At 36.5% G+C, this 20,573-nt stretch overlaps 1 protein-coding gene across 11 annotated transcripts in view; it reads right to left on the bottom strand.

Moving 5' to 3' along the window:
* Positions 1–20,573, bottom strand: part of Rapgef6 (Rap guanine nucleotide exchange factor 6) — a 168,375-nt gene that overhangs the window by 122,374 nt on the left and 25,428 nt on the right. For 10 of the 11 annotated variants that reach the window (XR_001840077.3, XM_017597259.3, XM_006246279.4 and 7 more), the window contains exons 4-5: positions 11,922–12,005; positions 3,364–3,433 (exon numbers count right to left, since the gene is read on the bottom strand). Coding sequence is in view for 10 of the 11 variants with exons in the window: in XM_017597259.3 (XP_017452748.1) it covers positions 3,364–3,433; positions 11,922–12,005 (154 nt within the window). In the remaining variant the exon portion in view is untranslated. The remainder of the gene's footprint in view (positions 1–3,363; positions 3,434–11,921; positions 12,006–20,573) is intronic. The other variant, XM_017597260.2, reaches the window with a different exon arrangement.

Raw genomic sequence — 20,573 nt, 5'->3', positions numbered from 1 at the left:
ACTCAGGTTATAGATATTTGAGCTATTTCTATTTCTGTGAAATTATGGATAATGTACACATCTGTATACAAGATGTTAAATATTTTGGAGTGAAATTAATGGGAAATAATGTTAACCAACACCTAACCATTTTTCTAAATTGGCAGCAGTACCTCACACTCTCAGCAGAGACAGAGGCTCCAATTTTATTAGATGCTTTCCAATGCTAATGATTGCCTACCAATAAAACCCTTTGTCATTATTTTTAATTATGGATGAAGTCTTCAAGTTACAACATAGGTGCCTGTCATGTAGTTCTTCACTTTTAGGAAAAACTGGTCTAACCACAAGAATGTATTGGGACATAGGCTGTTAAGTAGCTGTCCTTGTCTTCCTACCTGGAAGAAACTACATTTAAAAATTAAAAATAAAAAAAAATGTACAGAATCTTTTAAGTATCGTCTCAACACAAAAATCCCTAATGGGGAAAAGAAATCTTTCTAATGTAATAAAACGCATTCCAGATAATAGATTCATAACCTCTTAAAAACAAGATTAATTTTGTTTTCTCGGCTTACGAGAGAGGGTCTCACTGTGGCCCACATTGTCCCTGAAAGTTCAGCATTTCTCCTGCCTCAGTTTCTGAAGTACTGGGACTACAGGCATTTGCCACCATGGCAACAAATTGATCTTTACTTTGAAAGATATCAACTAAGTTAATATATTCAATGAATAAGGTGTCTGGCCACAGGTAGTTCCAATCATCCCTGAAGTTACTAGAGATCAAATATTTGGATGAATTCTCAATATTTTAAAATTCTAAAATTTTGGATTATTTTCTACTATAATTAACAAAGCATTCTAAACATAGATGAATCAGCAAAAACAGTTCTAAAATTTAAAAATTATATTTATATTTGAACACATTTTAATTGACATTCTATACACACCAGTTTTTCCTGAACTATCTAAAAAGTAACTTAGAGGGACATTGTCTATTTCTTATGAAATTTATCAACATGCATTTTCTCATGCCTAGAACTTTATCCCATATTAGCATAACACAGTTATCAAAATCAAGACTTCGACAGTATCTTACCTGCATGCCATATTGTTAACATGATTTCTAATTCTCCACTGCCCGAGAGTCAACAAGCACTATGTTCATTAGATGTTACATTTGTCTTTTAGAGCAGTTCCAGGACTGTTCTAGTTCCTGTCACTGAGATCTCAGCAATACGTAGAACATTCTCTAATTTGTTTGGTAATTCGTGAGTCTGGTTTAAGTATGAATGCTGAGCAAGAATTCATCCCAGAAATGACCTTTCTTCTTTCAGTGTTGTCACAACAGGAGTAATATCCCATTAGTTTGTGTACATGTGATGGCAGTAGCAGTAGCTACTGCTCTGGTGGAAATCTGCCATATTTTAACACCAGAAATTTAGTAATGTTCCCTTCATAAATTATTGCTAGGAACATACTCTGTGGTGTCCTAAGTACTTGGTTCCCTAACTGACCATTAGCCTCCCTAGTTTTGCCAATTTTAAGCCGAGTGTTTCCTCACTCTTTGTTAGTTGGCGTCCTACCACCATGGAGTGCTAGTTCGTCTTCCCTCGTCACTCATTACATCGTCAAGAGTTAACTACTGTATGACATATGAAGGTGTTATCACCACCGTAAATGTTTATTTGGATTCCCAAATGCCCCTAGGTTTGGCCAATGGGAGTGTTTTTGATCTGGGTCCTGGGTTACTTTAAATTCTCTTAAATGTTTCCTTTACATTGTCAGGTAATGAAAATATCTTGTTTCTTAAGAGGGAAAAAGATGATAAAGAGGTACAATTCATTGTTAAATTTTTTTAAAGGTACATTTAATACATGTGTACATTAAAATTCTAGACAGTAATTTCTTCATTAAAAAAATATATATTTGTATGTTGGTATTCTGGCTAGTAATACATGTCTCCTCACCCTAGTCCTCTTTCTTCTCCTTCTCTTCCTCTTCTTTTTTTCCTTTTGAGACAATGTCATAAGTAACCCATACTGCCTGTGACTCATTATCAGGTTTTGAACTCATGCTCATCCTGCCACCACCTGGTCAAGTGCTTGAATTAAAGCATGAATTATGAGGTCTAGCTTGTAATTAGTTGTACATTAAATTTATTAGTTTAAAAATTAATAATTCTTAAACAATTTTTATTAACATCTTCTTACATTATTTAGTATATATGCACACACTCTACACCAAGGGTGGATGGAGGTCAAGGAACAATTTCTAGAAAGCAGGCTGTCAGACTTGATGGCAAGCATCTTTACCTAGGGAACCATCCCACCAGTCTAATACTTAAACAATCTGATGGGTAAATTAATAGATACATGATAATGTAAACTAATAAATTCTGACTCAGTAAATAAAAAGGACATGGTAAAATGCCAGAATAAACTCTGGGCTTTAAACAGAAATGGAGAAATGAACATAAATGTAAATTCATACACAACAGGTTGGCATGCATTGTACTGGGATCTCAAGGAACTAAGCACAACCAGCAACCAGAGCTTAGCTTGGTTCTTTCTGAAACATCATCATCACAAACTCCCTTTCCAACAAAGCTTAAGAGTTCCACGTTTCAAGCAGCAAATAGAAGATGAGACTGTAGCATAAAACGCTTTCCTGACTTCCTGACCCACAAACACGCTGTACAGCCTGTATGTGCACTAAGTACTAAAGCACAGTGGAATACCCTGCAGGTCTAGCACCTACAGTTCTAGGGCACCTCTGTCAACAGTGCACACATGTGGCTCACTTACACATATGTAGGCAAACCAATCATTCATAAATAAACATAAAAATAAATCTTTTAAAAAGCTAAACTTTCTAAAGGTCTAACAACTATCTAGGCCTCTTATGGAAAAATAAAAAAAATTCATTAAACACAAGTCTAAATAAAATATCTCAAATTATTAAAGAGTATAAGTATTAGAATCAAACTATTTCTTACTTGAGTCTATTTCTTATGTGCCTTTATTTTCTCTAGCTCTTTCCCTCAGATCATCTGAAGTTTACTGACTACATCAATGGCAAAGGAGAAAACACTAGAAAACTTATGCTCCTTTAAAGAGATCCACCCTCCTTGACACACAGACAGACATTTTGTGGTAGAACAGGTAAAGAAAGTTACCAATTTGGGGACATGTTATCTCCATTATCATGTTAGACATTATTTCAACCATCAAAGTGTTAGAGATAAAAATAGCTAAAGGTGTTACATGGTTCTGATTTAAATATCGCCATAGGTCATGGAAAGGAAACTTTCCTGGGTATTGAAAGCCTACCATATTTAGAGTTAAAACTGAAGCACATCAAAAAAGCAATTCAGCATCTTACCACAATCATTTCTGAAGGTTCTAATACAAGACAATCACATCCTCTTTTTCCTCCAAACTGCTTACCAAAACTATAAAAACAGAAAAACAATTTCTTTAGCAGAAGTTATAACACATGTCAATATGGGAAAAATAAAAACTCCAAGACATTAACTGATCCTATTAGTGAGCTTTCTAACAAAACCAAAATAAACGAGTTCCTCTTAATTACTCAAATATGATAAATCTCATCTCAATTCTGTGTACATTTTCCAAAATTTCTTTACTTAGTCCCCATAACTGTTTATGAAAGATATTTACCTAATCTTAAATTATAAACACTTAAATGACTAAATTAAAAAAACATTCAAGATGTTATAATTGTTTTATAAAAGTAAATTAATACATTAGAAAACAGATATAGAAACAAAAAACATTTTAGTAAATGAAGAAATGCAGAGATAGACAATAAAATGATGTTTTTTAAAAAGGGAATTGCCAGATTAGCTATTTCTGGGAAAAACAAATAAAGAAAACCTTAAGCAAGTCTATGCTAAGAGAAGTACTCCATCTGCTTCATCTGAGAAAAAGATTTCTTCTTTTTTTTTTTTTTTAAGATTTATATATTTATATGAGCACACTGTAGCTGTCCTCAGACACACCAGAATAAAGCGTCAAATCCCATGTGGTTGCTGGGAACTGAACTCAGAACCTCTGGAAGAGTAGTCAATGCTCTTAACTTCTGAGCCATCTTTCCAGCCCAAGAAAAAGATTTCTAAACAAATCAAAACTAGAAAGAAACAACGAAAAACTGGGCCTTAGAAAGGTAAATTTAAAAAAAAGTGCAAACAGAAAAAAAGGTTGTCAAACGGCTGAGACACAAAGATGAACCAAGCCTATGGGTGTGTATACGTAAACTTGAGAACGCTCTAAGACACTAGCACCAGGACATAACAAGAGGTAATGGACCTGAGGGTTGTTACACTGCTTCAGACAGTAATAGAAATTGTTCTACTGCACAGTCTATCTATCTAAAACAGATTTGATTATTCTGAGCCTTATCTTTTCAAGTTCAAATGGATTGAGGGATAGAGAAAATAAAGGCGCAAACGAAATATACCCAAGTAAGAAATGATTTGTTTCTAATATTGTGTCCTTTAATAATTTGAGATAATATTTCATTTAGGTTTATATTTAGTGAATTATTTTTTTTTATTTTTTCCATAATAGGCCTTGATACGTGTTAGAATTTTAGATAATTTGGCTTTTTAAAAGATTTATATTTATGTATGATTTTTTTTCTTGCATGTGTATAAGTGAACACCATGTGTGCAGTTGTCAGTGGTTAAAAGCACTTATTCCTCTTGCAGAAAACTTGTATTTGATCACAGTATGCACATGGTGGTTCACGGCCTTCCATAATTCCAGTACTAGGGGATTTGACATCCTCTTGTGGTTTCCAGTAGCACCAAGCACATATATATTTACGTGTAGACAAAATACTCATACGTATGAAACAAAAAATATATATCAAAGTAAAATTCTGCCTCTCCATTAAGTAAACAGGAAGGGGAAAGACACTAATGTTAAAAAAAAAAAGCTATTCAGAATAAATTCTAAGTCATTTATAAGGAAAATTATATAACTTTACCAATGAACTGAAACCAGGGCTTAAATAAGGCAACAAATAGCATATACTTTTACAAGAAGGCTCAAAATTATAATTACACAATTTTATAACATATAAGATTTGTTATTAACAATTTGCATAAAAATCCTTAACAAAATTCAATAAAACTGAATAGCAGGGCATTGTGGCACACATCTTTAATCCCAGTAATCAAGAGGGCAGAGGCACGTGGATCTAGTTCAAGGTCAGTCAGAGTTATACAGTACAACTCCCCTACCCAAATGTAAGAAAATTGCCTTTTGAACATAAAAAAAAGATCACTTTATTTCTATGCTGAAGATTTATGAATATTTTTTCTAAAATTGAGCCTTATATTACCTAATACATAAAACCTAAAGAAGTTTCATGCAACACAGAATAGGCTACTGTCCTTCCCACATTTAACCTTGACAACACTACCCACTAAGCAGTTAACTGAATTGAAAGATAGCAATTCAATTTTTAGGAAGAAAACTGCTTCAAATTTTTCAAATTTGTAAAGCTGGAGCACCAAGAGGAGATGAAGAGGTAAAGATGGATAAAAGAAGGAAGGGAGGGAGGACAGACACACATTATGCACTTTGGAGATCTCTGGAAAGGTCCTTAAGTCTGTACTGTACTGTGATTCACAGCATATACAGTGAGTACGTGGAAAAAAAAAAAAGAGCCAACGGAACAAGCACTTAACATATGGACACAAACTACTGTCCACAGAAATGCATCTTGTTAATAATGACATCACAATTCTGAAGAAGTGCTAGATTTAATCTCACAAATTTAAAAGATAAGGCTCAAAATAATCAAATCTGTTATAGATAGCTAGACTATATAGTAAAACAATTCTTATTATTATCTTAAACAATTGGAATCCATTTATATAAGATGTACAGCATATGATATCGAATCAATAAGATAGCCATTTCTCCAAATTGTACAGATTCGGTACAGTTATAAAATAACTTAAAAATCCCAGAAAGTTGGTTTTAAAGTCTGACATAACAATCCAAAAATTTACACAGAAATTTTAAGAAGCTACTACTGTACTGAAACGAAGGTGGGAAACAAATTAACAAACTGCGGGACACAGTGGTAATCCAATGATGAAGGACGGGACCAACTCAGGCCAAACAACTTAAGAGACTAGACTAGACAGGCCTACATATACACACTCCAACTGTTTTGTAACAAAAGTAAAATCATATTTAGTGGGAGAGAAACATAAACCCAACCTTTTAAAATTTTTTTAAAGATTTCTTTATTATTATCTTTTATGTATATGAGTACACTGTAGCTGTCTTCAGACACACCAGAAGAGGGCATCAGACCCCATTACAGATGGTTGTGAGCCACCATGTGGTTGCTGGGAATTGAACTCAGGACCTCTGGAAGAGCAGTCAGCGCTCTTAACCACTGAGCCATCTGTCCAGTCCCCCTTTTAAAATTTTTAAATGACTAGCTAATTAATACAGAACAGCTAACAATAAGGGTCAAGCAAAAGAGGCTTAACTCTATGTCTGGCAACCTGAGTTTAATTCCCAGGACCTACAGAGTGAAAGGAAAGAACTCCTCCAAGTTGTCCTCAAATCTCTACCTGTGATCTGTGGCACAGAAATACATACAAATAAAAATTATGAAACCAAGGGGAGATTCAGTAAAGCACCAGAAGCAAAAAATAATTGGAAATGGTCGGAAATAAGTGAAAACAAATAGACCACAAAGTAAATTTTTTTATATATGCTTTTTATTAGGACTAGGAAGTTGCTACCTGTATGTCTGCAAATTTCACTTTGTTTTGTATTCTATCAATAATTTTCTATGCTTAAATTACCAGGCAGTTTTATATAGCATTTTATTTATTTATTTAGACACAGATTTGTATAGCAGGCACTGTAATCTATAACACTTTTTTTTTAAAGAGATTTATTTATTTTATGTATGTGAATACATTGTCACTGTCTTCAGACACACCAGAAGAGGGCATCAGATCCCACTATAGATGGTTGTAAGCCACCTGTGTTTGCTGGGAATTGAACTCAGGATCTCTGGAAGAGCAATCAGTGCTCTTGACCACTGAGCCATCTCTCCAGCCCCATTTTATTATAGTATGTTTTATTAACTGATTTTGGATGCAGAACCAACCCTGTATTTGGAAAATTCTAATGCTGGTAACACAGTATTTTAAATACATTCCTTGATTTCGTTTACTATTATTTTGTTAGTAGTTTATGTATATCCTGACCTTCACAATAGTCACAAATAATATAACATAATATAAAATATCTTGGTGTGACTCTAACCAAGCAAGTGAAAGATCTTATGACAAGAACTTCAAGTCTCTGAAGAAAGAAATCATAGAAGACCTCAGAAGATGTAAAGATCTTCCATGCTCATGGATTGGCAGGATTAATAAAGTAAAAGTGGGCATCTTGCTGAAAGCAATCTACCAATTCAATGCAATCCCCATCAAAATTCCAATTCAATTCTTCATAGAGTTAGAAAGAGTAATTCTCAAATTCATTTGGAATAATAAAAAACTCAGGATAGCAAAAACTATTCTCAACAATAAAATATATGGGGGAAATCCCCATCCCTGACCTCAAGCTATACTACAGAGCAATACTGATGAAAACTGCATGGTGTTGGTACAGAGACAGGCAGGTAGATCACTGGAACAGAACTGAAGACCCAGAAATGAACCCACACACTTATGGTCACTTGATCTTTGACAAAGGATGGTTTTACATCCAGTGGCAAAAAGATAGCATATTCAACAAATGATGCTGGTTCAACTGGAGGTCAGCGTGTAGAAGAATACAAATTAATTCATTCTTATCATCCTGTACAAAGCTTACGTCCAAGTGGATTAAGGACCTCCACATCAAACCAGATACACTCAAACTAATAGAAGAAAAAGTGGGGAAGAGTCTCGATCACATGGGCACTGGGGAAAATTTCCTGTACAAAACACCAATGATCTATATTTTTAAACTCCATGATTTTTTAAGAATTTATGTCTTAGAAATGACATTTCAGAAGTATTTAGATGCAACTTTGTTAAAGACATTAAATATTTTCCTAAGTATTTTCAAACTTATAAACTTCTTTCCTAAATTTAAATTGATTGTTTTTACTTTTAAGTCTGCTTTTACTCAATAAATAGTAAATAGTAGAAGCTCCAATCATAGAACAATGAACTTCCAACCTCCACCTCGGTTGACCCAGTTCATCCCTATATAGGCCAATATAGTTATGAGCTTTTTCATCACACCTGGATTTTGAATCTTGAACTAACTCTTATTTAATATAAACTCTTTATTGTGTTTGTTTTCCCTGCATGTATGCCTGTGTGGCACGCCTGGTGCCTAAGGAGATCAGAAGAGGTGGTTGGGTGCCTTGGAACTAGAGACACAGATGGTTGTGAGCTGTCATGTGGGTGCTAAGATTCAAACCTGTGTCCTATGGAAAGGCAGCCAGTGTTAACTGCTGAGCCATCTACTAGTTCCTGATTTAATCCCTATTAAATTACACAATCTATTAAAATTGATATTAAGATGAAGAAAACCACTATGTTCCTCTTGCCATTTATTTCTTGTGGCTCTTTACCATGCTTCCAAGGAATGCTGATCCTACAGAAGCTGGAAATGAATATTTCTAGGAAACAGAACTTGAGGTAACATATATAATGCATTCTGGCTTTTTATATATAACTTTATTGATTTTTTCTTTCACTGTTCTTATCATAAACAGATGGCCACAATTGCTGATCCTAAGAGACAGTTACTAATTTTGAATGGTCAGTGATTTCAAAGAACAGAATCAGAAGCCTGGTGATGAGGTAGTCTGGGAAGAGGTATGTGGATGTGCACCTTTCAGAATAAGCACAGAATTTAAAGACATCTGTGTCCATATAGAGTCCAGCAGGGCATCTGCTGTGGAGAGGGCTGTTATTTATTCTCTAGTGTGTTTGTGTACAGATGTTTATGTGTATGCAGCTAGAGGTGGACAGTAGATGTCTCTTGCTCCATCATTTTACAGCTTCTTTTCTGGAACAGCGTTTCTAAGGGAACACAGAGCTCAGTGTTCTGGCTAGACTGGCTGGCCAGCAAGGCCTATGATCCTGCCTCTCTTTATCCCCTCTATTCCATACACTACCACCCCATGACGCTGGGATTATGAGCATACATCTAGACAACTATATGTTTGCTCAGTATCTAAACTCAGGCCTTCATGCTTGGGTAGAAAGCACTTTACTTGCTAAACCATCTGTCAAGTCCCAGAGAAGGCTCTAAATAATTAAGAAGGCAAAAGTGGACATCCATCAGTCTCTTCCTCTAGCTTTTACAGTGCTTGTACAGTGAGACAATAAACATACTGAGTATGGTAGCAAAAAGAGAAGATGAGATGGGGTTCAAATTACATCTGAGCATCTATCTTTCAGAAGTAGGAACAATACTGAGTTCCTAATATGTTGGAATTTCTCAAGGGGACAAAATACCTATAGAATTTATAGCAATTTATAATGGATCTCTTCTATCATGGAGGAGTCAGGTTATTTGTCCTCACCGAAGAGACACATTCTGAATTCTGCTAACACTGGTAACCATCACAAGCTTACAAAGTATATTTTCCTACCTGGCACTACTTCCTCAACTCCAAATGAACTGACTCTCTGCTTGAAACTGACCCTTTAACAGTCCTACATTGTAATAAAAGTTGTAGATTCTGTCAGTGTTCTATTTTCCCAGGTTCCAGAGGCAGTTTTGTCAGCAGAGGCTACCCAAGAAAGGACTTTGCTATACAGTTGGCAGGGCGGGGCAGGGCGGGGCAGGGCAGGGCAAAGTTCCTGACCCTTTTACCAGCTGTGGGTCAGTCTGCATCTGGAAGAGATGAGACTTGGGTATTTTTCCTACCTGCCATCACTGTTCATCAGTTCATACTCAGTTCCCAGACACTATGAACCAACTTTTGGCAAGAGGTACTCTAAAGTTCTCTTGCATTGGATTGCAAGTAATATTTTTTTAAATAAAGTCTATATTTCAGTTATAAAGGAAAAAAAACAGTTCCTTTTTCTGGTTTGACTTGGGATCTTACCCTCAGCTGGGGTGCGGTCAATTACTTTTTATCCTTAATAGTATCAAGGCTATTCAACAGTTAATACCATTAAGCTAAACTGTCCCAATAGAGACGTCATTGTACTTCTGTGAACCAGGATACTACTATCATCCCTAGTCTTACACTATGGAGGGTTCATATTCTTGTATCATAATGATTAGAAACAATATTCACACGAGCCAGAAATTATGTGATGATTATTTTATGACAACTATCATTTTGTACTTCTCATTCTATTAACTCATTAATCCTAATGTCTGCCTGATAACTTTCACACATACAAAAATAAAGACCTACTACTCATATTCTATAGCATAAAGATTAACTAAATGAGTATCATGTTTGCTGTGTTTTTGGTGGCTAAATTAATGTCCAACATAATTTTCTTTAACTTGTAAAAACTCATATATTACCATGAGTTATTTTAAAAACTAAAACTTCATTGCCGAGATTATAATTTAATGGTCACTTATTGGCTACAAACAGTTACTGCAGCAAATTTGGAACTATTTAAAAACCAGAGGAGTGGTTTAAAATATTCAAAAGAAAATACTAATCCTAAAATCAACCACATGCAGGGGCTTCAGAGCTGACTCAATGCAAATATATTAAATTTCACAAACATGCAAAAAGGAATAGCAGAAGGGCTTAAGTAACCAAGAACCAAAAGAATTTCTTTATAAAAGGTTAACATGCTTTATTCTACTCATGAAGTGTAGATTTTATTTAACCCATGGCCAACAATTTAAAAGTTTTAGAAGTCAAGATATGACTTTTAAAATGGCATATAAATTGAGATTCCCTGTGCCTTAAGTTTAATAAATTTAACGTTACTAAACTAATTTAGCTGTACGTTCATGTCCCACTTTAAAAGTCTTCTTGGGACAATGAAATGGTTCAGTGAGTAAAGGTGCTTGCTGCCAAGCTGAGGACTTCAGTTCCATTTCCAGAACCTGCATGACAGAAGGAAGAGCAGATTCAAGTTGTCCTGATTTCCCTACATGTGCACTATAACACAGCATGAGTGTAACACACACACACACACACACACACACACACACACACACTGAAAAGACTTGTTGAGAAGGGGATTAGTGGGAAAGTGAGAGAATCAAAATACAAATACACTATGAAAGAATACATTTTAAAGGTATATTAAAAGAAAAAAATAATTATAAAGATTGCTAACAACTACTGTAAATAGCCAAGAGCTGCACTAAGAGATTTATGCTCACCGTTTACTTTGCAGATCCAGCCCCTGAAACAGCTTCCACTACTATCTATTATACTTATTTCTAGTAAACTTAGAGAGGCTAAGTTACCTGCCTACGAACCGCTAGCTAGAAATACAAACCAGTAATCTTGCTCTAGAACATGAGTTCTTACAGACTTTTGAAAGCTTTGAGCAACGGGCTTGCTAATGCCTCATGACAACATTTACCAAGGGTTATTATTACCTTTGTCTTACAGAAAACTAAAAATAAGTCACACAACTGAGTAAGGTTCAAACACAAAGAAGGGAAAAATTACACCATCAGAAATGTCAGTAATAGACTCCTGCCAAAATGTTCAATTACACCAACAGAAAATATATTTTAAGAATATATTATCTACTGAGAAAAAAATATACATTAGATCTGAAGTAATGAATGAAAGAGTTACAATATTAATTTTGTATAGGTAGATGGAGTAGACTATGCAAAAATCCCAACACTGAGACTTGAGGCTGGAGAACAGTTCAAAGATAAATAGTTACGACCCAGTCACAAAATAAACACACAGTATCAATGGAAACTTACCTGCAAGGAGGAAGGACCATAGAATCTTTTACAAGTACAGATCCAGAAAGCAGGATATACCAACATCTGGCAATAGTTTCTGAACTGTTTAAATATATAAGAAAAAAAGTAAGCAAACAAAAATGTCCACATATGTGCAATTCAATATGAATACAAAACACAGAATGCATTCTGATAATGCTGCAAATAACTAAAAACTAAGTAACACTACTGGGGGACCTGCATAGTCCTTACCTAAGGCTTTACATAAAGCATGTTCACAAGGGGCGGGGGATAATTCTCAGCACATATACAGAAGGGGGGAAAACCTTCACATCACCAAAAACGGGAAACATGAGAACACTAAAAAAATTTTTAAGAAAAATTCTCATAAATTAGTCCAACTTAAAGGTTGTTAAAAATTGTGCCTAATCATTGCGCCTAAACACTGAAAAATCACAATCAGCTCTTCTTTAAAATATAGTACTGTACTGCAAAGGGCAAAAAGGAATTCTACCCTGCGGCTCCAAAATTTTATCCTTCCTACCTCTATATAACAAAATTTCAGTTCACTGTTCTTACTGTTCTTCTATTTTCTAATTGTCCTCTTGTCTGTTCATATAATCAGAGAAGAGATACCAACATACATTTACATGTAGGATGACAAAGTATAGCATATGCACACATACATCATAAAAAAATACAAATAGTTATGAAAGATAGGACAGAAAACAGCCAGCATCACAAGACAGAGTTAAGGGTGAAGAATAAGTCCAACTTTGTTATAAACTGTAGGCCCAGGCAGAAAGAGCTAGTCAAAAGTATGCAAAGTTAGCAGTTGTCAAAATGTGAAAAGGTAAAAGAAGGAATACTGTCATTCCTTCCCCCACCCCGGGACTATTTATCAAACAATCCAAATTGTTAAACAACTTATTTTAGGAAAAGTCCACTGAAAATTAGAAAACATAGTCTCACATAAAAATATGACTTTCCACAAAGATTTAAGGAAGATTGAAAAGTATCAAGTGTTCAGAGCATCTACTTGTGGGAAACAAAATACTACCAAACAAAGCCTATTTACTTTGTAGTAGTTACATCTTTAGACAATTTCCTATTATATCACAGTCTAAACTTCAAGTCCAAAGAAGCTTGATTAAAATTCCAATTTCAAGCCACTAAAGGGGCTGGGGGCTTAGCTCAGTGATAGAGCTGCTCTGTGACCAGAGTCACTTCTAGCATACCAGAGTATGTGAGGGTAGGAGAGAGTATCTGTATGTGAAAGAGAAAGTGAGGATATCCTTTTTTATACAATTCAACAACTTTTACCAAAATGCTCTAATATTTTAGATCTCCGTATTTACCATTCATTTTCTAGGAATTGTCAAAAAATGTTATTAATTGTCAGTAAACATTTAAAATTCTGCAGACACTCACTAGCTCTCCTGAACCTTAACAACTAAGCACAAGGGTAAAAGCACCTAAGGCGGGGCTGGGGATTTAGCTCAGTGGTAGAGCGCTTACCTAGGAAGCCCAAGGCCCTGGGTTCGGTCCCCAGCTCCGGAAAAAAAGAAAAAAAAAAAGAAAAAAAAAAAGAAAAAAAAAAGAACCAAAAAAAAAAGCACCTAAGGCTTCTGAACTCCAGTCAGACATCTGAAAGACATCTTTTATTCTCAGTGTGTTCACTCCGGATTGCCTTGAATTCGGCCTACTTTACAGACATTTTAAAATAGTAGATGGCTTCTCTCACATATCTCTCCTGCCTCTGGGTCTGGAGATGACTCACTGTTCTCTCCTTATACCTCCTATCGATATCAAATTATTCTTTTCATTAAAATTCCCAGCTGTAAATTTTAGATCATCAGATAGATCCTATCAGTCAGTGTCCTATGATATAATCAGTTCTAGACACTAAAGGTTAATCCTCTCGTTTCTTGTAGAATTCTTGGCTGATACAAATCCTTTCTAACATTGATATCATGGGGTTTTATACTGTTATACTGACATTGATATTTACTCTTCTCAACTTCTTGATTTCTTTTTTTTTCTTTTTTTTTTTTTTTGTGGTAGAATCTTACTCTGTTGATGTTATTAGCATTCTTTCTAGGCTCCGCCCATTTCCTGGCAATAGCCAGGCATGCCTGGCTTACTATAAAAGTGGCTGTTTGCCCCTCCTCTTACTCTTACTCTCTGCCCCTTCTCACCCTGACCCCTTTCTCCCTCTTTCCCCTTCCCCCTCTCTCCATGCTTTCCTGGCCGGCTTCTCCACCACCCCCACTCCCTCTCCCTCCCCCTCTCTCTCTATTGCTCTGTCTGTCTCTATTTCCTTCCCAACTCCCTTTCTCATGCCCTAAACTATTCAACCTACCTCTGCCTCCTGAGTGCTGGGATTAAAGGTGTTCACTACCATGCCTGACTTACAATTTTTTTAAAAGCAGATATTAAAAAGCATTAATCATGGCTAGGGAGATGGTTGAGGGGTTTAAGAGTGCATATTGTTCTTGCAGAGGATCTGTGTTGGGCAACTCATAATCACCTATAAATCCAGTTCCAGCAGATCTAATAACCCTTTTGTTTTCTGGATATATATATTCTTTTAAAGATGTGGAAAAGATAAAAATCATAATGAGAAAAATATTTGCAGCAAGCATATCTACCAAGGATTTGATAATTCGTACAGAAAAATCCCTAAATAAGGCACTACAATAGAAAAATGATTAAGAACTCTAAGATTTCATTAGAAGCTAGCCAAGTAAGTTGAAAACATGAGAACCATTCATCATCATCAGTAAACTGGACACTGCAGGATAAAATCACAGTGAGATAATGACGTGATGAGCAGAATGCCTAAAACTGAAGCAAGTGCACAAAACAGGCTGCGAAGGTTGTTAAAGATGGGTCAACAAGGCCAGGCGTGGTGGCTCATGCCTTTGGCCCCATCACTGGGGAGGCCAAAGTAGACAGATCTACATGAGTACAGGGCCAGCCTGGTCTAACCCTCACCTGATCTTGAAAAGAGAAAAAAGCAAACAAAAAACATGGGTACAAGGACTTACTACACAGCTCAAGGTCACTGACACTGGTAAACTAAAGGAGGAAGCTGACTGACATCCATAAAATTGCACAATTTTAGTAACTCCATTTAGCAACTCCAAAATATGTAATATTCTAGTAATTCTATTTATATGAAGATATCTAAGTGGAATTTATAAGTAAGGGTACAAAGGTGTGAGCTAAATTTCCACAGGGAGACTACTTTTCACTTCACAACAGTAAAAAACTGGAAGCAACCCCAATACACAGTCAAATAGATAAACCAACATAGACTCTAATTACATCAGTAAAAGAGAACTGTTCTCGCTACCAAAGCTGTAGCCATTTTGTCCCACGCCTGCCAGCTATTTCATATTGTTGCTGTAATGTACCTGCCAGTCAATGACACAGAAAAACAGCTTGACTCAGGGCAGGGTCATGCTGACTGCATATATATCCTGTTACGTTCTGTATGCTAAGAGGTTTGCTAATCTTAAGATATTCTACAACTATAAGCTTCATGTAGGACCCACCAAATTAAAGGTGAATATGAACTGTTATGTCTAAAATGGCTTGAGTTGGGGCCTACCACTGGGTAGCGCTGTCAGCACCTGCATATGAGTGCTGTGGCTCTTGTGGTTTTTGCCTTTATAAGCTGACCCTGAGAAAGGTCCAGCACACAGCTGTTAGCTCTTGAGCCTGAGCTGCTGACCTGGTCTATCCGTTTTCAGGTATGTATGTGTTCAACTAGCCATCCCAACTCCTAAACCCCAACAGAACAAGGGTAGAACATTAAAGAATCCTGGACTGACATCTGAGAAATCAGACATAAAACTGAATTTTTTACTAAGCTTGGAAATATATGTAATACAATAACATTTTTTATAAAAGCAATAGATAATATTTGGGTTTAAAGTATTTTGCCTTCCTTTCACTTTTTAACAACCCGATCAAAAGATTCTTTAGTAAGAGGTTGAAAAAGAGGTAAATTAACTGATAACAATAAAGTCAGAATTGTAACTACCATTCCAAAAGAGTACTGAGTAGAGCTTACTAGAAAAGAAAGCCAGGTTGAGGAGGGCCCAAGAGCAGCAGGTCCACTGCGCCTGAGACACCGCTGGAACGAAGGGACCGACCGGATAAACAGTTCTCTGCACCCAAATCCTATGGGAGGGAGAGCTAAACCTTCAGAGAGGCAGACACGCCTGGGAAACCAGAAGAGACTGCACTCTGCACACATTACTGATTCCAGAGGAAAACACCAAATGCCATCTGGAACCCAGGTGCATGGAAGCTCCCGGAAAGGGCGGCGCAGATCTTCCTGGTGGCTGCCGCTGCGGAGAGCTCATAAGCAACACCCCATGAGCAAACTTGAGCCTCGGGACCACAGGTAAGACCAACTTTTCTGCTGCAAGCAACCTGCCTGGTGAACTCAAGACACAGGCCCACAGGAACAGCTGAAGACCTGTAGATAGGAAAAACTACACGCCAGAAAGCAGAACACTCTGTCCCCATAACTGGCTGAAAGAAAACAGGAAAACAGGTCTACAGCACTCCTGAAACACAGGCTAATAGGACAGTCTAGCCACTGTCAGAAATAGCAGAACAAAGTAACACTAGAGATAATCTGATGGCAAGAGGCAAGCACAGGAACCCAAGCAACAGAAACCAAGATTACATGGCATCATCGGAGCCCAATTCTCCCACCAAAACAAACACTGAATATCCAAACACACCAGAAAAGCAAGATCTAGTTTCAAAATCATATTTGATCATGATGCTGGAGGACTTCAAGAAAGACGTGAAGAACTCCCTTAGAGAACAAGTAGAAGCCTACAGAGAGGAATCGAAAAAATCCCTAAAAGAATTCCAGGAAAACATAAATAAACAAGTAGAAGCCCATAGAGAGGAGTCACAAAAATCCCTGAAAGAATTCCAGGAAAACACAATCAAACAGTTGAAGGAATTAAAAATGGAAATAGAAGCAATCAAGAAAGAACACGTGGAAACAACCCTGGATATAGAAAACCAAAAGAAGAGACAAGGAGCTGTAGATACGAGCTTCACCAACAGAATACAAGAGATGGAAGAGAGAATCTCAGGAGCAGAAGATTCCATAGAAATCATCGACTCAACTGTCAAAGATAATGTAAAGTGGAAAAAGCTACTGGTCCAAAACATACAGGAAATCCAGGACTCAATGAGAAGATCAAACCTAAGGATAATAGATATAGAAGAGAGTGAAGACTCCCAGCTCAAAGGACCAGTAAATATCTCCAACAAAATCATAGAAGAAAACTTCTCTAACCTAAAGAAAGAGATACCCATAAGCATACAAGAAGCCTACAGAACTCCAAATAGATTGGACCAGAAAAGAAACTCCTCCCGTTACATAATAGTCAAAACACCAAATGCACAAAATAAAGAAAGAATATTAAAAGCAGTAAGGGAAAAAGGTCAAGTAACATATAAAGGCAGACCTATCAGAATCACACCAGACTTTTCGCCAGAAACTATGAAAGCCAGAAGATCCTGGACAGATGTCATACAGACCCTAAGAGAACACAAATGCCAGCCCAGGTTACTGTATCCTGCAAAACTCTCAATTAACATAGATGGAGAAACCAAGATATTCCATGACAAAACCAAATTTACACAGTATCTTTCTACAAATCCAGCACTACAAAGGATAATAAATGGTAAAGCCCAACATAAGGAGGCAAGCTATACCCTAGAAGAAGCAAGAAACTAATCGTCTTGGCAACAAAACAAAGAGAAGAAAAGCACACAAACATAACCTCATATCCAAATATGATTATAACCGGAAGCAATAATCACTATTCCTTAATATCTCTCAACATCAATGGCCTCAACTCCCCAATAAAAAGACATAGACTAGGGGCTGGGGATTTAGCTCAGTGGTAGAGCGCTTACCTAGGAAGCGCAAGGCCCTGGGTTCGGTCCCCAGCTCCGAAAAAAAGAACCAAAAAAAAAAAAAAAAAAAAAAAAAAAAAAAAAACTGGATATGCAACGAGGACCCTGCATTCTGCTGCCTACAGGAAACACACCTCAGAGATAAAAACAGACACTACCTCAGAGTGAAAGGCTGGAAAACAACTTTCCAAGCAAATGGTCGGAAGTAGCAAGCTGGAGTAGCCATTCTAATATCAAATAAAATCAATTTTCAACTAAAAGTCATCAAAAAAGATAAGGAAGAATCCACCAAGATGAACTCTCAATCCTAAATATCTATGCCCCAAATACAAGGGCACCTACATACGTAAAAGAAACCTTACTAAAGCTCAAAACACACATTGCACCTCACACAATAATAGTAGGAGATTTCAACACCCCACTCTCATCAATGGACAGATCATGGAAACAGAAATTAAACAGAGACGTAGACAGACTAAGAGAAGTCATGAGCCAAATGGACTTAACAGATATTTATAGAACATTCTATCCTAAAGCAAAAGGATATACCTTCTTCTCAGCTCCTCATGGTACTTTCTCCAAAATTGACCATATAATTGGTCAAAAAACGGGCCTCAACAGGTACAGAAAGATAGAAATAATCCCATGCGTGCTATCGGACCACCACGGCCTAAAGCTGGTCTTCAATAACAATAAGGGAAGAATGCCCACATATACGTGGAAATTGAACAATGCTCTACTCAATGATAACCTGGTCAAGGAAGAAATAAAGAAAGAAATTAAAGACTTTTTAGAATTTAATGAAAATGAAGGTACAACATACCCAAACTTATGGGACACAATGAAAGCTGTGCTAAGAGGAAAACTCATAGTGCTGAGTGCCTGCAGAAAGAAACAGGAAAGATCATATGTCACCTGCTTGACAACACACCTAAAAGCTCTAGAACAAAAAGAAGCAAATACACCCAGGAGGAGTAGAAGGCAGGAAATAATCAAACTCAGAGCTGAAATCAACCAAGTAGAAACAAAAAGGACCATAGAAAGAATCAACAGAACCAAAAGTTGGTTCTTTGAGAAAATCAACAAGATAGATAAACCCCTAGCCAGACTAACGAGAGGACACAAATTAACAAAATCAGTGTGTGTGTCCAAATTAACAAAATCAGAAATAAAAAGGGAGACATAACTACAGATTCAGAGGAAATTCAAAAAATCATCAGATCTTACTATAAAAGCCTATATTCAACAAAACTTGAAAATCTGCAGGAAATGGACAATTTCCTAGACAGATACCAGGTACCGAAGTTAAATCAGGAACAGATAAACCAGTTAAACAACCCCATAACTCCTAAGAAATAGAAGCAGTCATTAAAGGTCTCCCAACGAAAAAGAGCCCAGGTCCAGACCGGTTTAGTGCAGAATTCTATTAGACCTTCATAGAAGACCTCATACCAATATTATCCAAACTATTCCACAAAATTGAAACAGATGGATCACTACCGAATTCCTTCTATGAAGCCACAATTACTCTTATACCTAAACCACACAAAGACACAACAAAGAAAGAGAACTTCAGACGAATTTCCCTTATGAATATCGACACAAAAATACTTAATAAAATTCTGGCAAACCGAATCCAAGAGCACATCAAAACAATCATCCACCATGATCAAGTAGGCTTCATCCCAGGCATGCAGGGATGGTTTAATATACGGAAAACCATCAACGTGATCCATTATATAAACAAACTGAAAGAACAAAACCACATGATCATTTCATTAGATGCTGAGAAAGCATTTGACAAAATTCAACACCCCTTCATGATAAAAGTCCTGGAAAGAATAGGAATTCAAGGCCCATACCTAAACATAGTAAAAGCCATATACAGCAAACCAGTTGCTAACATTAAACTAAATGGAGAGAAACTTGAAGCAATCCCACCAAAATCAGGGACTAGACAAGGCTGCCCACTCTCTCCCTACTTATTCAATATAGGTCTTGAAGTTCTAGCCAGAGCAATCAGACAACAAAAGGAGGCCAAGGGGATACAGATTGGAAAAGAAGAAGTCAAAATATCACTATTTGCAGATGATATGATAGTATATTTAAGTGATCCCAAAAGTTCCACCAGAGAACTACTAAAGCTGATAAACAACTTCAGCAAAGTGGCTGGGTATAAAATTAACTCAAATAAATCAGTAGCCTTGCTCTACACAAAAGAGAAACAAGCTGAGAAAGAAATTAGGGAAACAACACCCTTCATAATAGACCCAAATAATATAAAGTACCTCGGTGTGACTTTAACCAAGCAAGTAAAAGATCCGTACAATAAGAACTTCAAGACTCTGAAGAAAGAAATTGAAGAAGACCTCAGAAGATGGAAAGATCTCCCATGCTCATGGATTGGCAGGATTAATATAGTAAAAATGGCCATTCTACCAAAAGCGATCTACAGATTCAATGCAATCCCCATCAAAATACCAATCCAATTCTTCAAAGAGTTAGACAGAATAATTTGCAAATTCATCTGGAATAACAAAAAACCCAGGATAGCTAAAACTATCCTCAACAATAAAAGGACTTCAGGGGGAACCACTATCCCTGAACTCAAGCAGTATTACAGAGCAATAGTGATAAAAACTGCATGGTATTGGTACAGAGACAGACAGATAGACCAATGGAACAGAATTGAAGACCCAGAAATGAACC

The sequence above is a fragment of the Rattus norvegicus genome, chromosome 10 (genome assembly GCF_036323735.1).
Source record: "Rattus norvegicus strain BN/NHsdMcwi chromosome 10, GRCr8, whole genome shotgun sequence".
Lineage (NCBI taxonomy): Eukaryota > Metazoa > Chordata > Mammalia > Rodentia > Muridae > Rattus > Rattus norvegicus.
Note: the sequence above shows the minus strand (reverse complement) of the source record. Positions and strands in the feature narration are given on the sequence as shown.